The 26,233-nt window shown below is 41.5% G+C and overlaps 2 protein-coding genes across 2 annotated transcripts in view; one reads left to right on the top strand and one right to left on the bottom strand.

Annotated features, from left to right (window-relative positions):
* cfap70 (cilia and flagella associated protein 70) overlaps window positions 1–11,966 on the bottom strand; it is a 75,498-nt gene extending 63,532 nt beyond the window's left edge. Inside the window, exons 1-6 of the mRNA XM_080206163.1 lie at window positions 11,876–11,966; window positions 8,282–8,465; window positions 4,865–4,963; window positions 4,681–4,760; window positions 2,794–2,967; window positions 563–739 (exon numbers count right to left, since the gene is read on the bottom strand). Coding sequence (XP_080062289.1) covers window positions 563–739; window positions 2,794–2,967; window positions 4,681–4,760; window positions 4,865–4,963; window positions 8,282–8,465; window positions 11,876–11,953 — 792 coding nt within the window. The 5' untranslated portion in view covers window positions 11,954–11,966. The remainder of the gene's footprint in view (window positions 1–562; window positions 740–2,793; window positions 2,968–4,680; window positions 4,761–4,864; window positions 4,964–8,281; window positions 8,466–11,875) is intronic.
* A 9,612-nt stretch (window positions 11,967–21,578) lies between these two features.
* The window catches only part of brd8a (bromodomain containing 8a), a 75,804-nt gene continuing 71,149 nt past the window's right edge, over window positions 21,579–26,233 (top strand). Inside the window, exons 1-5 of the mRNA XM_080206985.1 lie at window positions 21,579–21,617; window positions 23,191–23,287; window positions 24,527–24,596; window positions 25,195–25,244; window positions 25,343–25,465. Coding sequence (XP_080063111.1) covers window positions 21,596–21,617; window positions 23,191–23,287; window positions 24,527–24,596; window positions 25,195–25,244; window positions 25,343–25,465 — 362 coding nt within the window. The 5' untranslated portion in view covers window positions 21,579–21,595. The remainder of the gene's footprint in view (window positions 21,618–23,190; window positions 23,288–24,526; window positions 24,597–25,194; window positions 25,245–25,342; window positions 25,466–26,233) is intronic.

The following is a 26,233-nucleotide window of genomic DNA, read 5'->3' as shown; positions in this document are numbered from 1 at the left end:
AACACCAGGTTAAAGTCCAACCAATTTATTTGATAGTAAACTCACAAGCTTTCAGGGTTTGCCCCTTCATCAGGTGAATCACAAACTGTTGGCCAGCCTAGCCTCCAATGAAATAACAAACTACATTGGCTGTCTGCCTCAGTGCATCAACAGCTGACCTGTTTCTCTGGGAAAACTTAGCCGCTGGCAGAAATGTGTCAGGGAGCTTTCCTAATGAGGATGCTCCCTAATTTCCCGCCCCTCCCGGCCTGTCACCATGGGACCGAGAAAGTTTAGCCCTTATTTTCCAAGGAGTGTGCGGCTTCCTTCACCTTCCTCACAAAATGTAGCAATCTCACACTTACTGACACTGAAGTTCATTCAAACTCCCATATTGCAAGTGTACCAATGCAGAATTCCTGTTTTTTGTCACAGTCCATTTAAACGTTTATCCACAACCCCCAATTTTGTGCTGTCCACAATTTTTGTAATTATCCATACTTACTACTTCCAAGTCCAAGCAGTTTAAGTAACAGTGGCACCCAACATCTAGTGGAACACCACTTCACACTCTCCATCCTACCTCTCTACGATTTAGTTCCCCGTCCTCATCCTCAAAAGGACAAATCTCGATGAAGGAATCTGGGATATTCTGGGCTCCGATTGCAGTGATGTTGTTTACTGGCCACCTCTTTGGTCTGATACTGGGCTCTTTCTCTCCTTTTAAAATCCCATTAGTAAACATCACACGAACTTCCTTCTGAAATACAATCCAGTGAAGCATCACTAAAATAATGAGATTGAGCTACTGGGAACTAGTTAAATAATTTGTTAAATTACTAAACGTAGGAGCTTAACCTAAATGCATTGACTAGAAAATTAAATCATGCATAGGGAAATTTCAAGTTTTAGTGAAAGCCATCATTAGAAAAGGAAATCAAATACAAAATGAATCATGAAATAGGTACAGCACAGAAGGATTCCCATTGGGTCTGTGCTGCCCACTGCAACAGCAGTTCAGTTAGCTGCAATTTCTCCAACTTTTTCTTGCAGCCTTTTCTTCTTGCATAATTATCTAATTCCCTTCAAAAGCCACAACTGACTCTTGCTTCCACCACACTCTCAAGCAGTGCATTCCAGTTCTAATCATTCACTATGGAAGACAGTTTTTTCTCATGCTACTTTTGGTTCTTTTGTCATTTATGTTAAATCAGTGGCCTCTGATTCTCAACCCTTCTGCCAATGGAAAGAGTTCTGCCTGTCCAACCTGTCTAGACACATCATGATTTTGAACACCTCTATCAAATCTCCTCTGATTCTTCTCTTCTTCAAGAAGAATTGTCCCTGCTTCTCCAAGCTATCTGCATTATTTAAGTCCCTTATCCCTGGAATGATTCTCACAAATCCAATGTCTTTCATCCTTCCTAAAGTGTGATGCCCAGAATTGGACACAATGCTCCAACTGAGATCAAACCAATGCTTTACACTTTCACTTATAAAAGGATCAAGAATGAGGAGACATGAATTTAAAGTGATTTGCAAAAGAAGCAAACGAAATTAGAATAAACCTTTCACACGATAGAATGCACTGCCTGGAAGTGTTGTGGAGACAGGTACAATGGAGGCATTCAAGAGGTCATTAGATGATTACTTGAATAGAAATGATGCAGGAGTACAAAGCAAAAGCAAGAGAATGCCACTAATATTCAGAGCTGGTGTAGTCACGATGGTCCGAATAGCCTCATTCTGATTCTGCAATTATAAAACATAACTTCCTTGCTTTTGTACTCATGCCTCCATTTATCAAGCTCAGGATCCCATATACTAACCTTTCTCAACCTACCCTGCCATCTCAATGGTTTGCCAACACATACCCCCAGGTCCTCTGCTCCTGCACCTCTTAATTCTTTGCTTCTTATTCTTCCAGTCCAACGGTATCCCTCACAAAAATCCTTCAATAAAATCTCCACATAACATCACACATTAAGTTTTTCAGCAGTCGGAAAAAGATCAGCATTGAAGTATGTGATATTATATTGAGGGAAGAAAGCAGGTACAGGAAGTAAACTAAACCGAGCATCAAGCAGCCATCCAAGCTTCCATCTGATCTTCAAATTTAGAGTGGAGGTCTCCTTTTGCGACCAGGTTCTGAGCAGAGCAGTTGCTCCAGGGGTCTTGAGTCAGGTACACATAGCTAGTTTTGAGTGATTACCACGTTTCCCCCCACCCCCACTAATGAGTCATGTTGGTTTGGGTGCGGACACTGCTGTTGGACCATCTTTCTTGCTACCAGATTTGCAAAGGCACCATTGATGGCCCTTCTCCAGCGCTTTGAAGTTCCTGCTGTAGGTTGCCCAAACCTCCCAAGCTTTTAGTAGTACAGGGATCACTGATACTTGGTAAACCATGACCTTAGTCCAAAATTAGGGATCATAACTTTAACTTAGTCACTAATAAATCTAAAGTTAAAAAGCTTATTTAACACTGAAATGAAGTTATTGTGAAAATCTCTTATGGAATTCAGAAGAAACTTTGCTACTCGGAGTAGGAAGAAAATAGATTGCACTATCACATGGAGCGGTTGAGGTGAGTTGCATAGATGAAGGTAAAGTGTAGTTAAGTAAATACGAGGAAGAAAGGAATAGGAAAATATATTGATAGAACGGGAAAAGGCAAGGTAGAAGAAGATTCATGCAGAGGGTAAATACTGGCAAGAACCTGGGGGCTGAATGGCCTATTTCCGTGCTTTAACACCTTATGTAAGGAAGCCTGACATGGCTGGTACATTTTAAAACTATAGGCTCCTTTACTTACTGAAGTAGACGTGGGTAGAAACAGAGAAACTATATAGTTAAATGGCGCAGCAGTGGACCAGCTCTCAGGTATTGAGAAGACAGACTCTGCTGTGATCCTGAGGAGATTTGATCCTTCTAGCTGGGTTTCAGAAAGCAGGGGTTCTGGGACAGACACAGCAATATCCAACAGAGACTGTATAAAAAACACAAACATGCAAAGCATAACTAATAAAACATTTTACTGCTAATACTTGCTTTAGTTTGACACACGTAACAAATTAGGAAGGCATGGTGGCACAATGGTTAGCACTGATACCTTACAGTGGCAGGGACCCAGGTTCAATTCCTGACTTGGGTCACTGTCTGTGCAGAGTCTGCACATTCTCCTCATGTCCATGTGGATTTCCTCCCACAGTCCAAAGATGTGTGGGTTAGGTGGGTTGGCAATGCTAAGTTGCACTTTAGTGTCAGGAGAATTAACAGGGTACATATGTGGGGTTATGGGAATAGGGCTTGGGTGGGATAGTGGTCAGTGAGACTCGATGGGCCGAATGGCACTGTAGGAATTCTATTCTAAATTAATATTAATAAAGAGCTCGCAGGTTCTGATAATCTGGCTTCCAAGCAAGAGTGTAGTGGCTTAATTTATTGCTCACAGGTGGGACAGGCTTTTTCTATTGGACTCGCCCCAGGATATTCTAACAACAAAGAGTGACAGGCAATCTGTTAACAATGCTGTCTGATGCCTAATAACATTGTGAGGTATGTGGAAATCACATGCGATGAAACATCCTCAAATTTTCTTCCTTCCTCTGGAGAATTTCTTTCCTCTCCCCATTAAAGAGTTCAACCTCTTCCATGTAGCAAACACAAAGAGTTATATCCAGAAAGTCAATTGGTAAAGGATATAATTGGAGTCAATCTTTACATATTTATTGACACAGATACAGATTACAAGGAAGCACCTCCAGCCTGTGTCTATGTTTATTTATACTGAATCTCCAGTTAGTGCCTACCATCTGCTTACAACTCCACATAATTAATGCACAAACGACATAATCACCAACAACCTGCCCTGCTCCTTCCACGTTGACGCTATAGTTAAGAAAGCCCACCAATGCCTCTACTTTCTCAGGAGGCTGAGGAAATTTGATATGCCCGCTACAACTCTCACCAACTTTTATAGGTGCACCATAGAAAGCATCCTTGAAGTATCACAGCTTCAGCATGGCTCCTGCTCTGCCCAAGACTGCAAGAAACTACATGGACGTAGCTCAGTCCATCACTCAAACCAGCCTCCCATCCATTGACTCTGTTTACACCTGCTGCCGCTTCAGAAAAGAACCAGCATAATCAAAGACTGCACGCACCCTGGACATTCTCTCTTCCACCTTCTTCCGCCAGGAAAAAGATACAAACGTCTGAAGTCACGTACCAACCGGCTCAAGAACAGCTTCATCCCTACTGCCATCAGACTTTTGGATAGACCTACCTTATATTAAGTTAATCTTTCTCTACACTCTAGCTATGACTATAACACTATATTTTGCACCCTTTCCTTTCCTTCTCCCAATGTACTTTATGAATGATATGTTTTTGTCTGTATAGCACGCACATACAATACTTTTTATTGTATCCCAATACATGCAACAATAATAAATCAAATCAAATCACATGATCTTTGTCAGTATTCGAAACAGCACCGACATCCTACAACTTTGTGATGCAAGGTGTTAATAATGTATTGGCAGTGACCCAAGCTGGGAATCGATCCTGGGAACCTGGTGCTGTGAGGTAGCAGTGCTAACGACTGTACCACCATGCCGCCCTATGATATGGTGGATAGAAAGACAAATGTCAAATGATGTTAATGTTATCACAAATATTTGTCTATACACGTCATTACCTTTGTTTCATCTGTTACAACCTGCTCCAAAGGATTTCCTAAAGGATGGAGTGTTAAGGTTCTTGTGAAAGTACATTCTCCTAAGAATAAGAGAATTTGTAACATTAGCTCTTGTGTGCCTCATGGAATGGGTTTGACTGAATAGTTAAATGATGTCACATGTATTTCTGGTGATAGAACACACCTTGCGTCAGAGGCAACAGGTCCACTGTGGCTTGGCCCAGCATAGCAACCTTCTCATCTTTTTTTTTCTTCTCTTTAGGTAAAACCTCCATGATGGTCACTGTAGTTTCAGAGAAAAGAAGAAACAGTTCAAAATAAGGTATGAATAATTCTCTCAGCACACTTTTCACAATAGAACAGCACAAGGATAACAGTTCAGAGATGACAAATGTAACTTTCGTCTCTAATACCTATTTCTAAGTTTGGTGTCAATTCTTGTCTGTTTATGATGTGATGAAGAAACCTGCAATATCTCCTATCTTTCAGACACCATATAAACGTAAGCTATTGTTAAACAATTTACTGCAAAATGTTTGTTTCAGGGGATTTTGCAGTTGTAATGATGGTGAAATTGTCAGTGTTTTTTCTTATCATTATTCTATGAAATTGACAGTAACTTTGGGCGTCTGCGCATTGAAACCATGGAGTCAAACATGGAAACCAGAAGTTGCTGCAAGTGATTCCCTAGTCCTCCACAGGGTGCACTGTTAAAATCAATGCAGATGGAAATCAATTAAAAATCACTGAATAGGCACAAATATCCACTTTTTAACACTATTACTCACGACGTAAGAATTCTCGATAAAGAAGGAGGCGTAACTGAAATTTCAACAGAATACTAAGTCATAATTGTCAGAAAACTGAGGGAGTTTTACATAATCTATATTTGTATTTGTAGGTGTTACTATATAGTGCTGTAGTGTATAGGATGTAGTTTTAAGTAAGTTTAATTTTGTGTTTCTGCATTTGAAAGGGTTAATGACTTCAGGTTGCTTGTATGGTAATGAGGATTTCAGATGCTTGCATGGTAGAGAGGGTCTACAACATGAACACAAGCAGGGCATAAAGGGAAACTAGGTTATTGCTTAGCAACCAGGGACCACCCTAGGTCAGAAAGAACTTTTAGTTAGTTGCAAGCTTGAGCCGGAGAAAGCCAGACACAAGGAGGGAAGCTGCACAAAGCAGAATTCCTAAAAGAATAAACTAAAGTACCAGAAACCAAGGAGTTGGGATAAAAAGAATGTCTCAGGAAGACAGTTAAATTAGAAGAACAAAGAACAAGAGGTGGAACATGGTCCTGTTCAGTGAAGTTAATGTAAAAAGCAGAGAAAATGTTCTGAGTTAAAGAGACAGTTGCAAAAACCAGACTTAAAGTTAGTTAAGCAAGAAGCCAGATGTCCGAGGTAAACTAAAAGTGTGGTGACCTTAATACAGTCTGTGAAGCAGTGGGGTTCAGTTGGTGTTGCTGGGTACCTGAGAGATTGTGTGGAAGCTTGAATGCACGTAGTAACCCAAGGCAGAGGAATGCTGAAAGGAGAGACTACGATCCTGGAAGTGGTTTCTTAATGAAGGCATTCAAAAGAAAGCAGTGTTTGGGAGAAAATGCAAAATGTGTTTTTTTTTAAGTGGAATTTGGAAATATTTGTGCGGAAGTTAGAGTGCCAGTGAAATCAGTTGGCTTACAGCATGACAAACATCGGGGGGATTTGTTAAAGTTATTTGGCAGTTCATCCACATCTCTGAACAAGAAATAAAAGTTATGATCAGTTGAGCCAGGGTCCCACTCTAGAACCTGATTGTCCAGTCATAATACCAGCTGGAACTGTAACATAATTTCTGCCGAACAACATTTCTGGCCCTGATAAACTAAATTTATATATGTGATATGTCAAATTTCTTCACTCCATGATAAATATCCTAAAGATTTTTTAAATAATAGAAATTACTATTTTTCTAAAATTTATTTACGATAATGGCATGTCTATGATGCATTTTTACTTTGTTCTCTGTTCTGAGTAGCATGGTGGCACGGTGGTTAGCAATGCTGCCTCACAGCATCAGGCACCCAGGTTCAATTCTCAGCTTGGGTCACTGTCTGTGCAGAGTCTGCACATTCTCCCCGTGTCTGCATATGTTTCCTTCGGGTGCTCCTGCTTCCTCCCACAGTCCGAAAGATGCACTGCTTTGGTGCATCGGCCATGTTAAATTCTCCCTTAGTGTACCCGAACAGGCAACGGAGTGCGGCGACTAGGGGATTTTGACAGTAACTTCATTGCAGTGTTAACGTAAGCCAAATTGTGACACTAATAAATAAACTTTAAACTTTAATTTTTAAAAGTGAATGATAAAATCGGTTTACAAAAAAAACATGGCTACTAGTGTGATGACCCCCATGACTGGTAAGGGGAATCACTGATTGACCTCAGGATTTGTTGAAGATGAGTTCCCTGGGGATTATACCAAACCCTGTATAAAGCAAGCCCCTGAGTGGGTCCATTATTGCATTGTCCTGATTGAGACCTGTTGTATTCACCACAGGCTTGTGGTTTTTGCTTTGCTTTATTTTGTGAAATAAAGCACTATTCCTTTACAGCCAATTCCTTGAGTTATTACAGTTAGACATCTGAAAAAAAGAAAATACTGGAAATATTCAGAATGTCAGGCAACACCTGATGAAAGAGAATTAATGTTCCAGATCAGTAATCTTTCATCAAACCAGCTGGCTAAGATCCCGCATTTTGGTCATATTCAGAGAAAAAAAAGTCAACTCTGAATGGATGGGTGATACAATTTGTAAGGGGATTCAGAATGACTTGGGAACAAGGATCAGCAGATCAGGATAGATAATATCGAAGTAGGTAGGATACAGAAAGAGTTATTTGGCACCCAAAATATACTGCTTGCATAGAGGTACTTAAAACCACTATTAGAGAATCTAGACTTTTTTTTGGAAATATATTGTATTAAAAGTATATACATTTGTTACCAATATAATGCTCGTAAGGCATGATGGAGTGCAGTTAAGTAAAAAGAACCACATTCCTTAAAACACAATACTGATGCTGAGCAAAGGAAAAAAAAATTCTTGTCAGTAGTCCCCAGATAGCCCGGATGAATGGGATACACAATGAACCAAGGACACCGGACAAGGGAATCTGGAAAACAATAGGAAACAAGGTCCACGAGCTGATCACACAGTCCCATGCTGCCCAGGAGTAGCTGTTATTGCCAAGGTATATATACTTATAATGATTGGCTCAAACCCAGCTGGGATGGGCAAATAGCTTTTGAAAATTGTATAATTGCAGAACTAAGAGTATTGTAATTTCAGAGTTAGTTTGGAACTGCTCCAAATCACTCTCCCTCATATGTTAACTAAACTTGGAAAATAAAGAACATCTTTTACCAGAGTACTGTCTCCGTGAGTCTTTGTGTTAGCTGAGCTGTAATTAAGAGAAAGTGCACTTTCTGCTCAAGGAGCAGGAATGGAGCCAAACCCCCATTCTAGAATGGACCAATATTATTCATGTGCATGAAAGGAAGGACAGGACAGTATATGAATGTTTGTAATTCAATGTTAAACTAAGCAGAAACTCACAAATTACAGGTTTATGCACCAGGCTGTCTAATCCATAAATCCCATCCAATGTGCAGTCAAAACTGGTTGTGAAGTTGTACTCTACTTCATTTTCTACCACCTGAAACTTCGCTGAGTCTCCAAGAGGGAAGTTGTTATACTCCACATGGACATAGGTCAATGGATTATCTCCTTTACTCCCTTTCTGCAAGAAAAATAGAACAGACTAGACATGACTGATACAATTTTTTAAATTTAAATGTGGCTTTTGAAAGAAAGTATTTACATAATGCTTTTCGTGACCACTGGATATCTCAAAACGCTTAAGTATTTATATAATGCTTTTCATGACCATTGGACATCTCAAAACCAATTAAGTATTTCTAAAGAGCAGTCGCCGTTGTAATGTAGGCAATGCAGCAGCCAACATGTGTGCAGTGAACTCCCAAAAACAGCAGCGTCATAATGGCCAGGTGATTTATTTCTGAGATAAGTACTGGCTAGGACACCAGGGAAACTCCTGCTCATCTTCACAATAGTGCATGGGACCTTTCATACTCAAGCAAGAAGGCAGATAGAGCTTTGATTTAATGTATCATCCAAAATAAGCACCTCCAACAGTGCAACACTTTCAGTACTGCCAACCTAGATTTTTGCACTCATGCCCTGGGATACAACTTGAAGTGGTGTGGCGATGCCAGTGTTGGACAAGGGTAAACACAGTGAGTCACCTGACGAAGGAACAGTGTTCCAAAAGCTTGTGGGTTTACCATCAAATAAACTTGTTGGACTTTAACCTGGTGTTGTGAGACTTCTTACCATGCAACTTGAACTCAGAACCTTGTGATTCAGAGATGAGAATGCCACCTACTGAGCTATAGCTTACACAATAGCTCTGACTGCATGATATTGCTTAAGTGTTAATTATGACATCTTGTAGAAATTGTTATACCAAGTTAAAATTAACAATGGCAGCTGGTTTTAGCACACTCCTGTGTCATTTTGACTTCATTACCCATTAATCTACATCATGCCACCAGTAGTGAATGAATAACAGGGGAGTTAAATAGTAGGGAAAATGCTGCAGTACCAAAAACTGTGTTGGAGTACTAATTTTTATATCATAATTAAGGGATCTTATAACTGCATCCAATCATTTCACAGATACTGAGTGCTTGCACTCACCCATGCCACTGTACGGCTGCAATGAGTAAGAAACAAGCATACATTTACTGTTCAGATATTCTAACATACTTTTTAACCAGTATTTACTTGAGACCATAAGATATAAGAGCAGAAGTATAAAACACTGGTTAGGCCACAACTGGAATACCGTGTGTAGTTCTGGTCACCATGACAGCGGCACAGTGGTTAGCACTGCTGCCTGAAAGCGTCAGGGACCCAGGATTGATTCCCAGCTTGGGTCACTGTCTGTGTGGAGTTTGCACGTTTGCCCCATGGCTTCATGGGTTTCTTCCAGGTGCTCCAGTTTCCTCCCACAGTCCAAAGACGTGCGGGTCAGGTGGATTGGCCATGCCCCTTAGTGTCAAGGGGACTAGTTAGAGTAAATGCATGGGGTTATGGGGATAGGGCCTGGGTGGGATTTTGCTTGGTACAGACTTGATGGGACATATGGCTGCCATATTATAGGAAGGGTATGATTGCACTGGAGAAGGTGTAGAGAAGATTTATCAGGATTCTGCCTGGGCTGGTGGGTCTGCACTATGAGAAATGATCGTAAAGGCTTGGCTACTTTCCTTGGAATAGCAAAGATTGAGAGGGAGCCTGATAAAGGTGAATAAGATTATGAGGGGCATAGATAAGGTAAATAGGAAGGCACTTGAAGTAACTCCTTCGAGGCTTCACCAAACTTCGATTTATTTATGTAGTCAGTGACACTCACACAGTTGCTTCCTCATACAGAGTATAAGCCCAGAGTGCCTGTAACTCTGACAATACACATTCTGTACACATGCAGGGCTCCCATATTGGACAAGCCATTACTGCCTTAATCAGGGAGCTCATATTGTAAGACGTCTACATCGTGGGCCGCATTACAATCATTACAGCACTTTTCCCATTAGTAGAAGGGTAATTAACGAGGAGGCAGAGATATAAGGTAAAAGATAGAGGGCTAAAAGAAGTGGGAGACTGGAACTTGCAGCCTGAAAGAATGGTTGAGTCAAACTCTCTTAACATTTCATAAATATTTAGATATTCACTTGTGCTGCTGTAACTTCCAGAGCTATGGGCCAAGTGCAGGAAAATGGGATTAGTATAGTCAGATCTTTGTTGATCTGCATGGACATGATGTGCTGAATGGCATCTTCTGGGCTGTAAATGTCAGTGAATCCATAAAAGTAGGCCATATGGCCCATCATGTCTGCTCCATTATTTAATGAGATTATGACTGCTATGATATTCTAATCCTCAACTCCATTTTCTTGCCTTATCCCCATAATCCTTGATTCCCTTACTGATTAAAAATCTATCTCAGCTTTGAAAATACTTAATGACTCAGTCTCTACAGCCCTCTGCTGTAACAAATTCTACAGATTCACCAATCTCTGAGAGAAGAAATTCCTCCTCATCTGAGCAACCTCTTATTCTGAGATTATGCCCCCTGGTCCTGGAGTCTCCCACAAGGGAAACAACCTCACAGCATCTACCCTATCAAGTCCTCTAAGAATCATATATGTCTCAATAAGGTCACCTCTCATTCTTCTAAACTTCAATGAGTGCAGGCCCAACTGACTCATGTCTCCTCATAAGAAAATTGAGTTCATGATCCAGTTGTTGAAGTAAGGAAGCATTTTAATCAAAGTAAAATATAGTGGCATTCTCAACTTTGAGTCAGAGGTCTGTGGGTTCAGGTGTCACTCCAGGAGATGAGCCCAAAAAAAGGCTGACACCCCACTGAGGGAGTGTTCAACTGGCAGAGATGTTATCTTCTGCACAAAATGTTAAACTGAGGTTCCGGCTGCCCTCTCTCTAATGAATCTCCTAGCACTAGCACATGGTGGCACTGTGGTTAGCAATGCTGCCTCACAGAGCCAGGGACCTGGGTTCGATTTCCAGCTTGTGTCACTGTGCAGAGTCTGCACTTTCTTCCCACGTCTGCATGAGTTTCCTGAGTGCTCTGGTTTTCTCCCACAGTCTGAAGACATGTTGGTTAGTGCATTGGCCATACTAAATTCTCCCTCTGTGTACCTGAGTGTGGCAACTAGAGGACTTTCACAGTAACTTCATCACAGTGTTAATGTATGCCTACTTGTGACACTAATAAATAAATAAACACTATTTCAAACAAACATCACAACAATGCATTATCTGCTTATTATCACATTGATGTTTGTGGGAATTTGTTGCGTGTAAATTAGCAGTTGTTTTTCCTGCATTACAGCTACAGGAATACTTAACTGCCTGTAATACACTTTCAGGTGTCATATTGATTGTGAAAGGTGCAATATAATTGCCAATCTTTCTTTTTCTTCATGGGGCATCAGCTCACAAATACAGCCTCCTTTTGTTTAAGTTGTAGATATACGAAATGTAAAAGTGCCTTAATATGTCCAAATTATAAAAGCTCTGATTGCCTTGGAGAAAGATGCATACCAAGTTCACGGCCTTCAGCACTGAGATTTGCACAGGTATTGGCTTGCGTGCCTTGTATTCGGTCTCAGGGTTCTCCATGTGCACACTCACCAATGGGACCACAGTATATCAGAGATTTCTTTTATGGTGATACAGGAACTGTTTTCAGAAAGAATAAAAGGAGAATCACTAATGGCAGAAAATAGAATTCAAATGTACACAATATTTCACAATGAATGTACTTACAATAAAAAGATTGAACACGATGGCACAATGGCACGATAAAGTACAGTCCTTTCACCTTGGTTTGAATCTGATCCAAAACAACAGAGGAAATTAATGTAATCTCTCTCCAAGTACTGCATAATGTTAACCATGTTCCTAATATGCAAGTTGGCATTAATTTCATTCATCTACCCGTGACTTAAATATACTTAGTGAGGTAGCCTCCACCACTTCAATGGAATTCTCTGCCCGTTGAAGCGGTGGAGGCTACCTTGCTAAATATATTTAAGTCACGGGTATATAGGTTTTTGACAGACAAGGGAATTAAGGGTTATGGGGAGAAAGCAGGAAAGTGGAACTGATCCACTTCAGATCAGCCATGATCTTATTGAATGGCGGGGCAGGCTCGAAGAGCTAGATGGCTTACTCCTGCTCCTATTTCTTATGTTCTTATGTTCAAAGAAGCCATAAAGGTAACCTGGGTTTTTTTTATTCATGGGTGTCACTGGCTAGCCAGCAATTATTGTCCATCCCTAGTTGCCCTTGAACTGAGTGGCTCACTTGGTCATTTCAGAGGGCAGTTGAGAGTCAACCACATTGTTGTGGCTCTGGAGTCACATGTAAGCCAGACCAGGTAAGGATGGCAGATTTCCTTCGCTAAAGGACATTAGTGAACTGGATGGGTTTTTCTGACAATTGACATGGCCATCAGTAGATTTTTAATTCCTGATATTTTTTATTGAATTCAGATTCCACCATCTGTTGTGGCAGGATTTGAACCAGGTCTCCAGAACTTCAGCTGAGTTTCTGGATTAATAGTCTAGTGATAATGGCACAATGCCATTGCCTCCCCTTAGTTCAATAATGGTCACAAAGATTAGAACTTTTTTTAGAACTGAGTATTAGGGAGTTGTTATGTGGCAGACATTGATTTATTCAACAGACTGTGCTTTGATGTTGACATTTTTGAAAATTCAAAGATATTCTAACCCCAACACTAAAAAGCTTCATCTTAATAAAAAAGCATTATGATCATTGTACTCATCATCCTCATTTACATTTGTATACAGTCCCACAGATCACTTTGTCAGAGCTCTGTGTGCCAATTGTTTTCGTACTCTTTTAGGCAAGGTGCACAAAAGTATTGCCTAACCAGTAGAGGAATGTGGTAGTTTTTGTTTGTAATTTAACCCCCCCACTTTTCCTTGTCATAGTCTACAATATCCATTGCCCAAACAACAGAACTTGGATGTTCCCAGAAGTCCAACAGTCTCACTGCATAGCAGAGAAATGGTCCTGGTTGATTAACACTTCATTGTATTTGTGTTTAAATTGGATTAAGTTTGTTTATTAGTGTCCCAATTAGGCTTACATTAACACTGCAATGAAATTACTGTGAAAATGCTCCAGTTGCCGCACTTTGGCGCCTGTTCAGATATACTGATAGAGAATTTAGCATGGCCAATGCATCTAACCAGCATGACTGTCAGACTGTGGGAGGAAACCAGAGTGCCTGGAGGAAACCCACGCAGGTACGGGGAGAACGTGCAAACTCACACAGACAGTGACCCAAGCTGGAACTCAAACCCGGGTCCCTCACGCTCTGAGGCAGCAGTGCTAACCACAGTATCACCGTTATTGGGGGGAAAACTCCACACAACACTTTGACTATTTGCCGTGTGAAATGTTTCAGCCACTGATGGCCCACAGCACGGTGAGGATTTGCTGGGCTGGAATCATTGTGTAACGTCCCTAAGGGGGATGGACTCTGTTCATCATCATTATCCCGAGACCCTGCCTGGCCCTGAGGCTGTCATTCTCCCTCCCTGCCATATCCCGTTACCATCCGGATTCCTCACAGCTGCTTCGGCCGCTGGAAAGCCTCATCCCCACTCGGCGTCCGGCCGTCGTCATGGCAACGGCAGCAACGCAGGCGGCGGCCACTCAGTGAGCAGAAAGGGCCGGCGCAGCCAATCAATCAGCGCGAACCTCCAGGGTAGCCAATGGGAGGAGAGCAATCGGGCGCGACCAATGAGCGGGAGCAGCGGCCGCAGCCAATCAGAGAGCAAGGAGCGGCCATGCTAGCCAATGGGCGGGAACAATTGAACGCAGCCAATGAGCGGAAGTGGCGACCACGGCCACTCAGCCAGCGCGGAGCTGTCATATTAACCAATGGGCGGGTGTAATCGAGCGCGGCCAATGAGGTGGAGCGGCGGCCGCAGCCAATGAATGGTGAAGAGCGGCAGCCAGCAGCCAATAAAATGAAGCCAACCTGCGCCGCCAATGGGTGGGCGGTAGGAGGTATGGCGATGAGCTGCTCTTTATGGGTCAATGGGTAGCGCCTTCATGAAAATTTGAAATAAAGAAAATACTCAGTGACTCCGGTATCTGTGGAGAGGGAGTTAACATTCCAGGTCAATAACCTTTGTACAGAACTAAAAGAAAGCTGGAAATGTGATAGTTTTGTGCAAGTGAGAGGAGAGACAAAGAACAGAGAGACAGTTCAAAGAGATGAACTGCCAGTCATATGACCTAAGATGCCATGGTTACAAAAGGCAAAAGGCATGGTAATAGTTCTGGGAAAGAAACAATGGCATGGAGGAGGGGGGTTGTTTAAGATAGGGCAATTGAAGAATACTGAAGGACTTTCAAAGTGATTTTTTTCACAGAGCTCAGCAGAAGTATTTACCAGTGCTAATGAAGGATTGTAGGACAAGGGATAATCAGCCATGGATATCTAAGGAAATTGAAAGATAATGCATACAAAATGGCAAAGATTAGTGGGAAACTAGAGGATTGGGAAATCTTTATAGGTCAGCAGAAAACCATGAAAAAAAGCTATAAAGAAAAGTAAAGTAGATTGTGAGAGTAAACTAGATCAATATTTCTATAAATATGTAAAATGAAAAGGAATGGCTGAGGTAAACATTGGCCCTTTAGAGGGGGGATTTAATAATGGGAAATGAGGAAATAGCCAAGGCATGGAACAAGTATTTTGTGTTGGCCTTCACAGTGGAAGACACACACAATATGCCAAAAATTGATAATAGAGGCTATAGCAAGTAAGGGCCTAGAATTGATCATTATCACTAAAGAGTTGGTGTTAGGCAAGCTAATGGGACTAAAGGTAGACAAGTCTCCTGGCCCTGATGGAATACATCCCAGGGTACTAAAAGAGATGTTGGGGAAATAGCAAATGCACCAGTGGTAATTCACCAAAATTTTCTGGACTTTTGGGTGGTTCCTGCAGATTGGAAAACAGCAAATATGTTGCCGCTATTTTAAAAAAGGTAGACAGAAGGTGGGTAACTATAGGTCTCCCTTAACTTCTGTTGTGGGGAAAATGCTTGAATATTTCGTCAAGGAAAAAGTATCGAGACATCTGGATAGAAATTGTCCCATTGGGCAGAGACAGTATGGATTCATGAAAGGTGGGTCATGTTTAACTAATTTATTAGAATTCTTTGAGGATATTATGAGCACAGTGGACAACAGGGAACTGGTGGATGTGGTGTATCTGCAAAACCAGAAGACGTTTGACAAGTGTAGCACAAAAGGCTGCTGAATAAGATAAAGGTGCAAGGTATATATGGGTACTGTATTAGCATTGGTAAAGAATCGGTTAACTAACAGCAAAGAGTAGGGATAAATAGGCATTTTTCTGTTTGACGATCTGTGACTAGTGGTATGCCTCAGGGATTGGTGTTCGGATTGCAATTGTTTACACTTTACATTTGGAGTTGGGGACCAATTGTAGTGTGTCAAAATTTGCAGATGACACTAAGATGAGTGGTAGAGCAAAGAGTGCAGAGAAAACTGAAGGTCTGTAGAGGAATATAGATAGCTTAAGTGATTGGGCAAGGGTTTGGCAAATGGAGTACAATGTTGGTAAATGAGGTTATCCATTGTGGTAGGAATAACAGCAAAATGGACTGTTATTTAAGTGGTAAAAATTGCAGCATGCTACTCTGCAGATGGACCTAGGGGTCCTTGTGCATGAATTGCAAAAAATTGGTTTGCAGGTGCAGCAGGCAATTAAGAAGGAAAATGAAATGTTGTCCTTCATTGGTAGAGGTATGGAGTTCAAAAGCAGGGAGGTTACAGCTGAATCAGGTGCTAGTGAGGTCACACCTAGAGTACTTGTGTACAGTTTTGGTCTCCTTACTTGGGAAAGGATGTACTAGCTCTGGAGGGGGTGCAGAGAAGATTCACTAGGTTTATTCCAATGTTGAGAGGTTTGGATTATGAAGAGAGACTGAGTAGACCTGGGACTACACTCTTTGGAATTGAGAAGAATGAAGGGGGATCTTACAGAAACATATAAAATTATGAAGGGAATAGATAAGAAAGTTGTTTCCACTAGTGGGTGAAACTAGAACTAGGGGGCATGGCCTCAAAATAAGGGGGATTTGATTTAGGTCTGAATTGAGGAGAAATTTCTTCACACAAAGGGTTGTGAATCTGTGGAATTCCCTGCCCAATGAAGCAGTTGAGGCTACCTTGTTGAATATTTTTAAGGCAAAAATAAATAGATTTTGAACAGTAAAGGAATTAAGGGTTATGGTGAGCAGGTGGGTAAGTAGAGCTGATAAGATCAGTGATGATCTTATTGAATGATGCAGCAGGCTTGAGCGGCCAGATGGCCTACTCCTGCTCCTAGTTCTTATACATGTATGTGAACGGCTAAATAATGAACACCTCTGCTCAGTCTGCAAGTTTGAGTCAGAGTTTTGCAGCACAAAAAGAGTGTAAGCATGACTGCAAGCTTCTTGTAGCCTGTTTTTTTAACTCATTGCCTTGATTTCACACAAACGTCTCTTCTCGGCATGCTGCAAGTTCGAGGAACTTATCATTCAAATAGGTACTATAGGTTTCTGGATTCAAAAATTTCTAAAAACAAGTCAAAGAAACAGATTAAAACCGGAATGTGCAAAAGAAAGAAACAAAATAGGGACAGTTTAAGGTTTGAAATTGCCTTTTGAAAATCCAAATATACATCATTAATTGGTTCTCTTTGAACTTCTCTGGGTTGGTACCTATTTAAGAACGCAAGTAAATTTGTCAGACGTGATTTCTGCTTCATGAAACTGTACTGATTCCGCTTGGTCAGATTATGACTTTCCAAATGCACTGTTATTCCCTCAATGATGAATTCTAATATCCTTTCTATACTAGGGTGACCAGAACTGTACACAGTATTTCAAGTGTGGCCTTACCAATGTCTTGTACCACATCAATAAGATACCCCAACTCCTGTATTCAATGTTCTGACCAATGAAACTAAACATGCTGAGTTCTTTCTTCAGCACTCTATCCACCTGTGACTCCACTTCCAAGGAGCTATGAATATGTACCACTAGATCTTTGTCTATAACTCTCTCCAACACCCCAGCATTAACTGAGTAAGTCCTGCCCTGGTTCGATTTACCAAAATGCATCACCTTGCATTTATCTAAATTAAACTCCATCTGCTTTTCCCTGCAGCCTTTTTGAAAAAAGGCATAACATTTGCCACCTTCCAATCTTCAGTGCCTCACCTGTGACTATCAATGATTCAAATATCTCTGCGAGGGGATCTGCAATTTCCTCCCTAGCCTCCCACAGTGTCCTGAGATGCACTTCATCAGGTCCCAGGGATTTATACCTTGATGCGCTTTAAGACTTCTAGCACCTCTTTCTCTGCAATATGTACACTTCTCAAGATATCACTATTTCCCCAAGTTCCTGTTGCAATCTGAGATAACCTTCTTCGCTGTGCGCTATGCCACCAATCTTGGTGTCATTTGCAAACTTACTAACCATGCCTTCTAAATTCTCATCTAAATCACTAATATAAATAACAAATTTATTCAATCTATAATCCTCACCAACATTAGGGATATAATAAAAAGGGTGACCAGGTTTAGCTAGGACAGTCTTCGTGAAACACCTCAAGGTCCCAACAATTCCCTCAAAATTCAAATGTCCTGATTTTCAATTTTACCCTTTTTAGAGAACCTTTAACCTTGAGATTAGGAACAAGGCACAATACTAACGCAATTGGAATATACACTAAGAAGATACAGCTGGGCTGGGGTGGTCACGCTGGGATGATTGACAGTTGATCCTAGGGAGGCAACCTCAGTCAGGTTTACACTCCAGGAGCTCTCGCAATATTTGACTGGACGTGATGCTGGTAGCATCGCTGAGTAATCGTGAGCTCGCTGACAACAGCAGATTACACCAGGTTTAAGTTCAACCAATTTATTTAATAGTAAACTCACAAGTTGTGCATTTACTATCAAATAAATTGGTTGGGCTTAAACCTGGTATTGTCAACAATACCAGGTTTAATTCTTACAGTAATTCTTACTGTATTTACCCCAGTCCAATGCTGGCAGCTCCACATCATGACAGTGGATGTACAGCAGGTGGCGCAGTTCCAGATTAAAGCCCTCAATGAGGGGGCTGGAGAATAACAACTCAGTACTACACTGACTTGGGGCACAGGGTGATAGCAACCTCCTCGGATAAAATCAAGGGACAATCTGGCAAGGTGAGTGCAGATTGATGCCAGAGCTATGAGAGTATGCGAACAGAAGGAGAGTGAGTTCTGTGCATACATGACATTTAAAAGACTGAAAAACAACACCCTAGCAAAAGGTGACCTGGAACAACTGGAGTACTGTGCCCAGTTTTAAATGCTGAAACTGGGGCTGACTTACTTGGAGAAAAAAAGGCTGAGAGAAGATTTCATAGAGGTATTCAAACTCATAAGGGATTAGGATCGAATGGATAGGGAGAAATGGTTCTCATAGGTGGTAGGATGGAGAATGAGAGGGCACGTATTTAAGGTAATTGGCAAATTGGGCAATGGCGACACAAGGAGAAACTTCTTTGTGCAGCAAATGGTTAGGATCTGGAATGCGCTGCCTGACAGTGCAGTGGAGACAGGATCAATCAAGGCATCTAAAAGAGAATTAGCCAGTAATTTGACAAGGAAGAGTGTTTTAAAATTTATTTATTAGTGACACAAGTAGGCTTACATTAAGACTGCAATGAAGCTACTGTGAAAATCCCCTAGTTGCCATACTCTGGTACCTGTTTGGGTACACTGAGGGAAAATTTAGCATTTCTAATGCACCCTAACCAGCACATCATTAGGACTGTGGCAGAAAACTGGAGCACCCAGAGGATACCCACACAAACACAGGGAGAATGTGCAGACTCCACAGAGAGGAAGACCCAAGCCGAGAATCAGACCCACGTCCCTGGCACTGAGAGGCAGCAGTGATAACCACTGTGCCACGGTGAGTGTATAAGGTATTGGCACAAAGTGTATTGCTCATTGGGACAGCCAGTGCATTCACAATGGGACCAATGGCCTCTGTGCTGTAATCTCAACCTTTTGGATAAGATCAAGCATTGGCCGAATCTAGCCTAGGATGGGGTGCAATTCATAATCTTGTCAGCTTCGCTCATGTTTGTCTCTCTTGTGGGGGCGATGAATTGGATTCAGTTGGATTTTGAATATGGTTTTTGGTGCAAGCAAGGAATGGATGTGTGTTTGCCCATCCATTCTGAGCACTGGCTTTATAATTTGACGGATAGAGTAAAAACTAAAAAAAGGATTCAAATATCGGGATGATCCTGTGAAATAAGGGACTGTCGGTTACCCTGGTGGGGCATAATGGCATGGAGATGCCAGCATTGGACTGGGGTAAACACAGTAAGAAGTCTCACAACACCAGGCTAAAGTCCAACAGGTTTATTTGGTAGTAAGCACCACTAGTTTTTGGAATACTGTTCCTTCATCAGGTGAGTGGAGAGTTCTGATTACAAACAGCATATAAAGGCACACACAGTTTACAGAATACTGATTAGAATGCAAATCTTTACGGCTAATCTGCTAGTCAAGTCTTAAAGGTACAGACAATGTGAGTGGAGATAGCATTAAGCATAGGTTAAAGAGATGTGTATTGTCTCCAGACAAGACAGTAAGTGAGGTGTTGCAAGTTTAGGCAAGTCATGGGGGTTACAGATAGTGTGACATGAACCCAAGATCCTGGTTGAGGCCGTCCTCATGTGTGCGGAACTTGGCTATCAGTTTCTGCTCAGCGACTCTGCGCTGTTGTATGTTGTGAAGGCTGCCTTGGAGAATGTTTACCCGAAGATCAGAGGCCGAATGCCCGTGACCAGGGCATAATGACTGCAGACTCCTGAATCTAGATATTTAAATCACCAACAATCTGTCTTGGTCCTTCCACACAGACACTATAGTTAAGAAAGCCCACCAACACTTCTACTTTCTCAGAAGGCTAAGGAAATCCAACATGTCTGCTACGACTCTAGCCAATTTTTATAGGTGCACCAATAAAAGCATTCTTTCCGGATGTATCACAGTTTAGTATGCTTCCTGCTTTTACCAAAACCACAAGAAATGACAAAGGGTTGTGAACGGAGCTCAGACCATCAGGCAAACCTCTCATCGATTGACTCCATCTACACTTCCCACTGCATCAGGAAAGCAGCCACCATAATCAAAGACCCCACACACTCCAGACATTCTCTCTTCCGTACTGTCCCGTTAGGGAAAAAAATACAAAAGTCTGAGATGGCATGTGAACCAACTCAAGAACAGTTTCTTCCCTACTGCCATCAGACTTTAGAATGGACCTACCTCATATTAAATTAATCTTTCTCTACATCGTAGCTATGATTGTAACACTACATTCTGCACTCTCTCCTTTCCTCCTCTCCAATGAGGTGGCACAGTGGTTGGCACTGCTGCCTCACAGCGCCAGAGACCTGGGTTCAATTCCCAGCTTGGGGTTACTGTCTGTGTGGAGTCTGCACATTCTCCCTGTGTCTGCGTGGGTTTCCTCCGGGTGTTCCAGTTTCCTCCCACACTCCAAAGATATGCAGGTTAGGTGCATTGGCCACGCTAAGTTCTCCCTCAGTGTACCCAAACAGGCTCTGGAGTGTGGCAACTCGGGAGATTTTCAGTGCAGTGTAAATGTAAGCCTACTTGTGACTAATAAATAAACTTAACCTATCTATGTACTCTATGAATGGTATGCTTTGTCTGTATAGGGCGCAAGAAACAATACTTTTCACTGTATACCAAAACATATGACAAATTAAATCAAATCATCACCCCTTAACGTGAAACTCTATATCTACCGGAGCTGGTCGTGCCGCACCAGTTTTGACTTTTGGAAATCTGGCCACTCCATGATAAGAGTGTTTGAAGTCCCCAAACGTCAACAACAACAAATTATTCCTTATCCATGGTCTGGGGCTGTTGCCTGGCAACCAATGGAGCCTGTGACATCAGAGGGCTGGGATTCTCTGTAGATTTTATTTATTCAAAAAAAAAGAAAAGCTCCGTCAGCGGTATAAAATTCTCAATCGGGAGAGCATGTTAAATGTGGTATTGTGTGAAATTTGGTGGTGGCGGTGGGGAGGGGAGACAGTGGTTTAACGGTAATGAGATTGGGGGGGGGTCAAAGGTCAGGGCGCGCGGTGGTTGCTGGGATGATGGCGGCCGGGACTGGCAGTAAGTGGCGAGAGCGGGGCCCGGGGGGAGCGATCGGCGGGGCGGGGAGAAAGATCTGTAGGGGGTCGCGGGGGGGGGAGAAAGAGCTGTAGGGGGTCGCGGGGGGGGGGAGAAAGAGCTGTAGGGGGTCGGGGGGTGGGGGGGAGAAAGAGCTGTAGGGGGTCGCGGGGGGGTGGGGGGGAGAAAGAGCTGTAGGGGGTCGCGGCGGGGGAGAAAGATCTGTAGGGGGTCGCGGGGGGGGGGAGAAAGATCTGTAGGGGGTCGCGGGGGAAAGATCTGCAGGGGATCGAGGTGGGGGGAGAGAGCGGGGGGATGGTGAGATCTGCAGGGGATCGGAGTTGGGGGGAGAGAGACAGCTGCTATCGCCCTCCGTGGAGGGACATAAAGCAGCAGGCTGGCACCATGTAGAGTGGACTGGAATGGGGGAAATCAGCATCCCGTGAGGGTGGTCATCCGTACTACCAATCTTGTCGAGTGTTCATTCAGATAAAAGCAAAATGCTGCGGATGTTGGCATCTGAAACAAGAAAACAGAGAATGCTGGTCTGACAGCATCTGTGGGGAGAGAGTGAAGTAAGAAGTCTCACAACACCAGGTTAAATTCCAGCAGGTTTATTTGGTAGCAAACGCCACTAGCTTTCTGGGCTTTGCCCCTTCGTCATGTGAGTGGGGAGTTCTGATCAAAACAGGGCATGTAAAGGCACACACGTTTCGAGTTTGGATGACCCTTCATCAGAATAACAAAGGGTTGATGAGGGCTGTGATGAAGGTCATCCTGACTCGAAATATTGGCTCTATTCTAGCTCCACAGATGCTGTCAGACTTGCTAAAATTTTCCACCACTTCCTGTTTTTGTTGCGTAGTAGCTGGTCCATTTCTAGGTCTATAACAGTCAGATGCAGACTAAAGCGCTCTCTCATTATGATGAAACAGGAAAAGAAGCTCAGAAAGTCAGAGCATGAATGAAAACAGAAGACGACTGTAGAGACTGTATAAAAATAGAATAATGGAAACATATAAGGGAATCTGAAAGCCTTTTGTAAACCTAAGGGTTGGAAGGATAGATGAAGGTTGGGACTGAAAGATGGCCACAAGAATAGCATTGTCTTCCACTCAAATCTTTGAACAACATCAAATAAAATAAATTAGCAGTGTATCGTGTGATATTTGGGGCAATGTGTCAATAAAGGTGTAAATAATACTGCTATCATTGAGAGTCTGGATGTTGCAATTAGTCATGACTTCTGCAGTTCCTCTTCATTTGTAATTATAAATTTGATTTTGCAGTTTTTTTTAAATTCTCAGAACACCTGCTGTACTGTTGTATGTTAGTTGTAATGGTGACTATGTTCTCCATCCAGTATGTTTCTTTACTATTTTGGTTTGTACTTAACAACTGAGTTGGCTAACTTAAACCTCCCTTCAAGCCACAGTGTAAAAATATCAGAACTGTTGCGGTCCCAGGATGTGATTAATAATTACTATGAATTTGGGATTGATGCTATTTTACTTTTTTCCTGTTTCATGTCTAACAGTCAATAACTTTGAACTGTCTTTCTCTTTTTCTTGCAAAGAGCACAAATTGCTGAGTACTGGCCCTACTGAACCCTGGTCAATCCGCGAAAAACTATGTTTAGCATCTTCAGTGATGCGGAGTGGAGACCAAAATTGGTAGGTGACACTAAGTGCAGCTGATTCATAAGGCAGCCAGATATGAAATATTGCTATCAGAGTTGAGATGTACTGAATCTTGAAACTGGGAAGAGCCAGATTCAGTATTCCAAAATTGACCATTTGCTGTCTGCACACCAACTAATTTTGAGTTTATGTAACAAGAATGCTGTTGTACTTTAATTGCAGAGTACTTTCTTTGTATTTGAGATTATAGAAGAGAAGCAAACAGGTCTGGACTGAAATTGTGTCTGGAAAGTAAGGTTCAAACAGCCGAAAGACACACAAAATTGTTTTAAGGGCCATCATGACCATCTTCTTCATTACCCAGTTTTAACATTGATGTGGAGATACAGGCATTGGATTGGGTTGGGCACAGTAAGAAGTCTCACAACTCCAGGTTAAAGTCCAAAAAATTTATTTGGTACCACAAGCTTTCAGAACGCTGCTCCTTAGGTGAGTCACTCAGATGAGGAAAGAGCAGCTCTCCAGAAAGCTTGTGCTACCAAATATATCTGTGGGACTTTAACCTGGAGTTGTGAGACTTACTGAGTTTTAATATTATAAAGGGATTTTTATGCTAACACCTCTCCTTGGCAAGCTGTGAATACACATTTTGCTGACAAATGAGGAAAGGAGGCAGGAGAATCCTTCTGGAATATGATTGAAAAATCAGGGAATCTACTCAGCTACCATGTTATCCTTGCTGTATGTAGTATTGTTAGTAGAAACCTTCCAGTGGGCTGCTGAGCATCATCTCCGTGAAGAATTTTGAAGATTATATCAGGAATTAGCATGCACTGCTTTCTATTTCTTGGGTGTGGTCCCAGCTGGGGTGGTGAGATGAAAGACATCTCTGTGCCTTTTGTGAAGCCTTCGAATAGAATTGGCTTAGTTGGTTACAGTCCAGTTTGTAATGGGGTTAGCCCACCAAAATGCTCAACTCATTTTGACAAACCAAGAAAATCATTGTGTCATACTGGACCATGACACAGTAGAGGGTGTTTTACTGAAGTTGCAAATAAAGCACACAACATAACTTTTTATGTAACCTGCATTAAATCTGATCAGGAATACTTGGTTCTGATGTTGGTTGTCTGATCAAATCATTATCATTCCGACTTTGAGCACCAATATTTTAAAAAAAGTTGCAAAGTTCAGTGGTGGTAATTTTTTTTTAAAGTATGCAGCAGATCATTAATGTGATACCAACAAAGATTTGTCTGTCACCCTTTGCAGGGTATCGGTTAGCAGGGCAATCAAACCTTTTGCGGAAGTTGGACGCCCACCAGACTGGTTTTCACAAAAGGTAAGAGCTCAGTTTTTGCCTGCATAATGAAGGAGGAAATCTGTAAATAAACATACTATTTGGCAAAATTTATTTTGTTTCTTCTCTTGCGTACCCCTGTGTTGTGTCTGTGACTTCTCTGTCGATTGGTTAATTCTTTGTTGTGTTTGTGTTTTCTATCCCTTGATTGGTTATTTTCTCTTTGTAATAGATTTTTTTTGGTCAGTCAGTCTGTAGAAAATAACAAGTTTTTTTTTAGAAAATAACTTTTACATTCAAAAAAAAATTTACTCCATCAATCCCTCTCTCCACGTTTTCCAAGGTTGAAACAGACCACCTCTTTCTCAAGGGCAATTAGGGATGGGCAATCAATGCTGAGCTCACCAGTATATCTCATGATTGAATAAAAGTAAAGGCTTTTATAGTGGGAGTCCTCTTTCATACGCAAGCTGAGTTTGTGGCCCGATTTACTCTCCGTTTACTTCAATTTCTGTAACATCATTCACCTCCATCTCTACCTCAGCCCGCTTGTCATTGAGGCATTCATCCATGCCTTTGATTGATGTGCTGTGTCTGGATTATCATAAAATTTGTATTTATTTATGTTCTTTTCATCTAGCATTGTGCATCACAATATTCTGAACTGCTGGAGACAACAGAAACTCCCAAGTAAGTGTTTAATCCACATCTGTACATATATTAGAAATTAAAAACTCGCCAAAGTATAATAGTTTCTATTGGCAATTATCCTATCAATCCCTTCACAGGCGGAAACGTGGTGAGAAAGGAGAAGTTGTGGAAACCGTGGAAGATGTAATTGTTCGTAAGCTCACCGCCGAGCGAATTGATGAGCTAAAGAAACTTATTAAAGAGACCCAGGAGAAATACAGGTCAGAACTTCACAAATTAGTTGTATTCATTATTTGTTCAATCTATGCATATAAATAAATTTAAAGGAAAAGAAATAGTGATTTTGGTGTTTGTAGTATCTATGGTCAAGTGGCTTTTCAACAACTTAATCAACCCAAGGTATCAGGTTTGTAGGTGTTGCCTCAATTACTTTTTGTTTGTCATGGAAGAACTTTTTGTTTTGGTCAATATAAAAGTGGTTATGTCCAATTACAACAATCATAACCTGGCTGGTCCAAAACCCCTCAGACTTGGTGCAGTGGTATCTTTTTCTCTTTTCAAATGTTATCCTTTAATGATATATTCCTTTTCCATTAAAAACAGGACTTTTACTTTTAAATGGTTTGTTTCCCCGTCATTCCTGTGTTAACAATTGTTTCCTGCCTTGCTTAATTATTTTCTTTATTGTTTCTTCACGTTCTTTAGACTGTATTGATTATTCTTCTAAATATAATGTCACGTTCACAAAATAATCATTCATCTGAAATAATGGAGAAATTGTAAACACTGCCTAAGATTGTATTATAGGTTTAACATTCTAAATCTTTGAAAGGCCTATTGCAAAATATTTAAAAGCTTCATGTTTAGTACGTATATACTATTTATGCCAAATTAACTTGTGCAAACAATTATCAGATATTTATAGTGCATGTTGTTTCAGTAATAGTTTCATGGTGTGATGATGTCATTGTGTTGGTTGAACATGCTGTTTCATAGAATTTTAGAGAATCCGTACTGTGCAGAAAGAG

The sequence above is a fragment of the Carcharhinus amblyrhynchos genome, chromosome 18 (assembly GCF_965287045.1).
Source record: "Carcharhinus amblyrhynchos chromosome 18, sCarAmb.v2.hapA, whole genome shotgun sequence".
In the NCBI taxonomy this organism is placed as follows: domain Eukaryota; kingdom Metazoa; phylum Chordata; class Chondrichthyes; order Carcharhiniformes; family Carcharhinidae; genus Carcharhinus; species Carcharhinus amblyrhynchos.
The sequence above is the reverse complement of the archived record's forward strand: the minus strand, read 5'-3'. Positions and strand labels throughout refer to the sequence as shown.